Here is a 2,276-nt window from a genome sequence, read left to right on the forward strand (position 1 = left end):
TTGGTAACCGTTTTATAAAAGCAATAGCTCACTTCAGGGGAAGTGAGCTCCGCCTCACGTCGGGCCGAACCACGGCCCTTAGTTGTGAGATAATGAGCATATATCACGGCCTGAAGCGAGCTATTGCTTAAATATACTATGGTCTTAAAAGGCTCCATTACAAGTAAAAGTCAGTCTGGGAACCGAAACTCGGTTCCAGATGAGAACCGATAAGAAAAAGCAGAGTACTGGGTACCCATACAAAATACACAATTTTGGTTCTGCTTAACGGTTCCTAAACGCGGTAGAGCCTGTATTCCATCGGGTCCGGTGCAATACATTTCTATTGCATGTATATTTTTTATTTGTAAAAATGTCAGTTAAAGCTTAAAACAATAAAGATATTTTTGTTAACTAAACGTTTGACCTCTTTCTTTTACAATTTTGGAATCGAAACGGGGAATCGATAAGAACCGGAATTGATAAACAGAACCGGAATCGATATGTTTCAAACGATACCCATCCCTAGTAAAGAGTGAAATTAGAAAAGTATTAACAGTTAAATGTACCTCAATTAAAAGCAATAGGTATTTTCACTGTATTCTATTACTTTAGATGCTTTTTTTTTTTTACATGTAAGAGCATTTTAGTATTGGAGCAATGTGGACAAAATATAGATACTTTAAATACTGTTTGAATTAATAGCACTGTACTGCATTATACTGTATGAGCATATCATGTATTTTTATGTAGTAACTGTGTTAAAATTAATATAGTGGAGTAAAATGTATGACATGTAGTGGAGGAAAGTTGCATTAAATGAGTAAATAAGTAAAATACATATACAGTATGTAGAGTACTTGAGTAGGATACATGAGCGAATGTAATTAATTTCTCTATTTATACAGCGTGTGGATCAACGAGACTAGCTGCACCATTGTGAACTCCAGCATCGTGTGTGATGTAAACTGTTCCTACAGCTGTGGAACGGAGTGCTGGAGGCGTTCCCGTTACCCCTGCCTCCAAGTCTATGTGAGCCTCAACTCCTCGGGAAAAGTGGTACGACTGTTGCACAACGAGGAGGCGCAGGAAAGCAACCCAGAGGTCTGGACTGTAAAATGCCACAAACACTTATAATGTTACTAACACCTGGACTACAGCATGTCAGCCAGCTCTACAGATACAAACATATAATATTGTTTCTCTTCTTCAGTGCTTCTACATCCCAAAGTGCCAGAAGGACTATGCAGCCTTACATGCAATGATTCAGAACATTTCTGAGCGTCTCAAGTCTCAGCACACAGTCCAGTGTTTCGTGGACCCTACGGACAGAATGGACAGTGCCATCCTGATGCAGATCTATAGTTTGGTCACAGTCTTACACTCTCTGTTCTGGCCTACCTTCACCTTGATTGGGGGAACCATCATCATAGCTATGGTGAAGCTGACCCAGTCCCTGTCCATCATTTGCGAGCGAGCAAGCCGCATTAAGAGGTGAAGGATTGGAATACAATAGGCGCTTTCACACCGGAGTACTTTTCCAAGGAATAGTTCCGATAGTTCCTGGGATTTTGCGTTCACACCAAAAAGATCTGGAACGAGAACTTTTTTTCGGAATCCTTTTCAGTCCATGCTAGAGAGGTGGTACTTTCCTGGGGAAGAAAAGGTTCCAATTTCTGATAGGCTGGGCGAACTGCAAACCACGCCCCGTAAAACTCAGAAAGGTTTTGTGAAGCCGCCATTTTATTTGCTCGCATTAGCATTATTGTCATTAGCCCAGCGCAACAACGGAGAGAGACTAACTTATGGCAACACAAAATAAAACGTGGGAACGGTGGAGTGATGAGGAGGTGTCGGCGCTTCTGGCGATTTACCTGGGACTTCGGGTGGCAGTATACGCCCTGAAGTTGTTTGCGTCCTGCCAGTAAACCCAAAGCAGAAGAAGAAGTGACGTCAGCGGCTTCATTTGCGTAATCCTCCCTCAGGGACTTATTCCGGTATGAACGCGATCTACTAGATAGTTCCGGGGAACTAAATTCCGGGAACTATTCCTGGGAAAAGTACTTGGTGTGAAAGTGCCTATTAAGTCCAAAATGAAGTTCCTGTTATACAGGAATGGGGACAACGGTAAAAGCTTTGACGGGCCTGACAGAAGACTAAAAGCTGAGATGTAGTCTGTCTGTGAAAGCTGGGGTGATGCAATATTAAAGGGAGGGAATCCTCATGACACACATTTTTAAATAATTATCATCCGATAAAACAGACCAGTCTCTGCCAGTCTTTTTTTTTTTTTTAAT

General features: G+C 41.7%; 1 protein-coding gene across 1 annotated transcript; it reads left to right on the forward strand.

The window, feature by feature from the left end:
* Positions 1-887: 887 nt before the first annotated feature.
* On the forward strand, positions 888-1,644 carry LOC104963677 (calcium-activated potassium channel subunit beta-2-like; the record flags this gene model as incomplete). The annotated part of the gene is made up of 2 exons (XM_010792298.1): positions 888-1,083; positions 1,193-1,644. Coding segments are annotated over 2 exons (481 nt in total), but the record flags the coding sequence as incomplete, so codon positions are not given.
* Positions 1,645-2,276: the final 632 nt, after the last annotated feature.

Source organism: Notothenia coriiceps, unplaced genomic scaffold (genome assembly GCF_000735185.1).
Source record: "Notothenia coriiceps isolate Sejong01 unplaced genomic scaffold, NC01 NC01_scaffold00001738, whole genome shotgun sequence".
Lineage (NCBI taxonomy): Eukaryota > Metazoa > Chordata > Actinopteri > Perciformes > Nototheniidae > Notothenia > Notothenia coriiceps.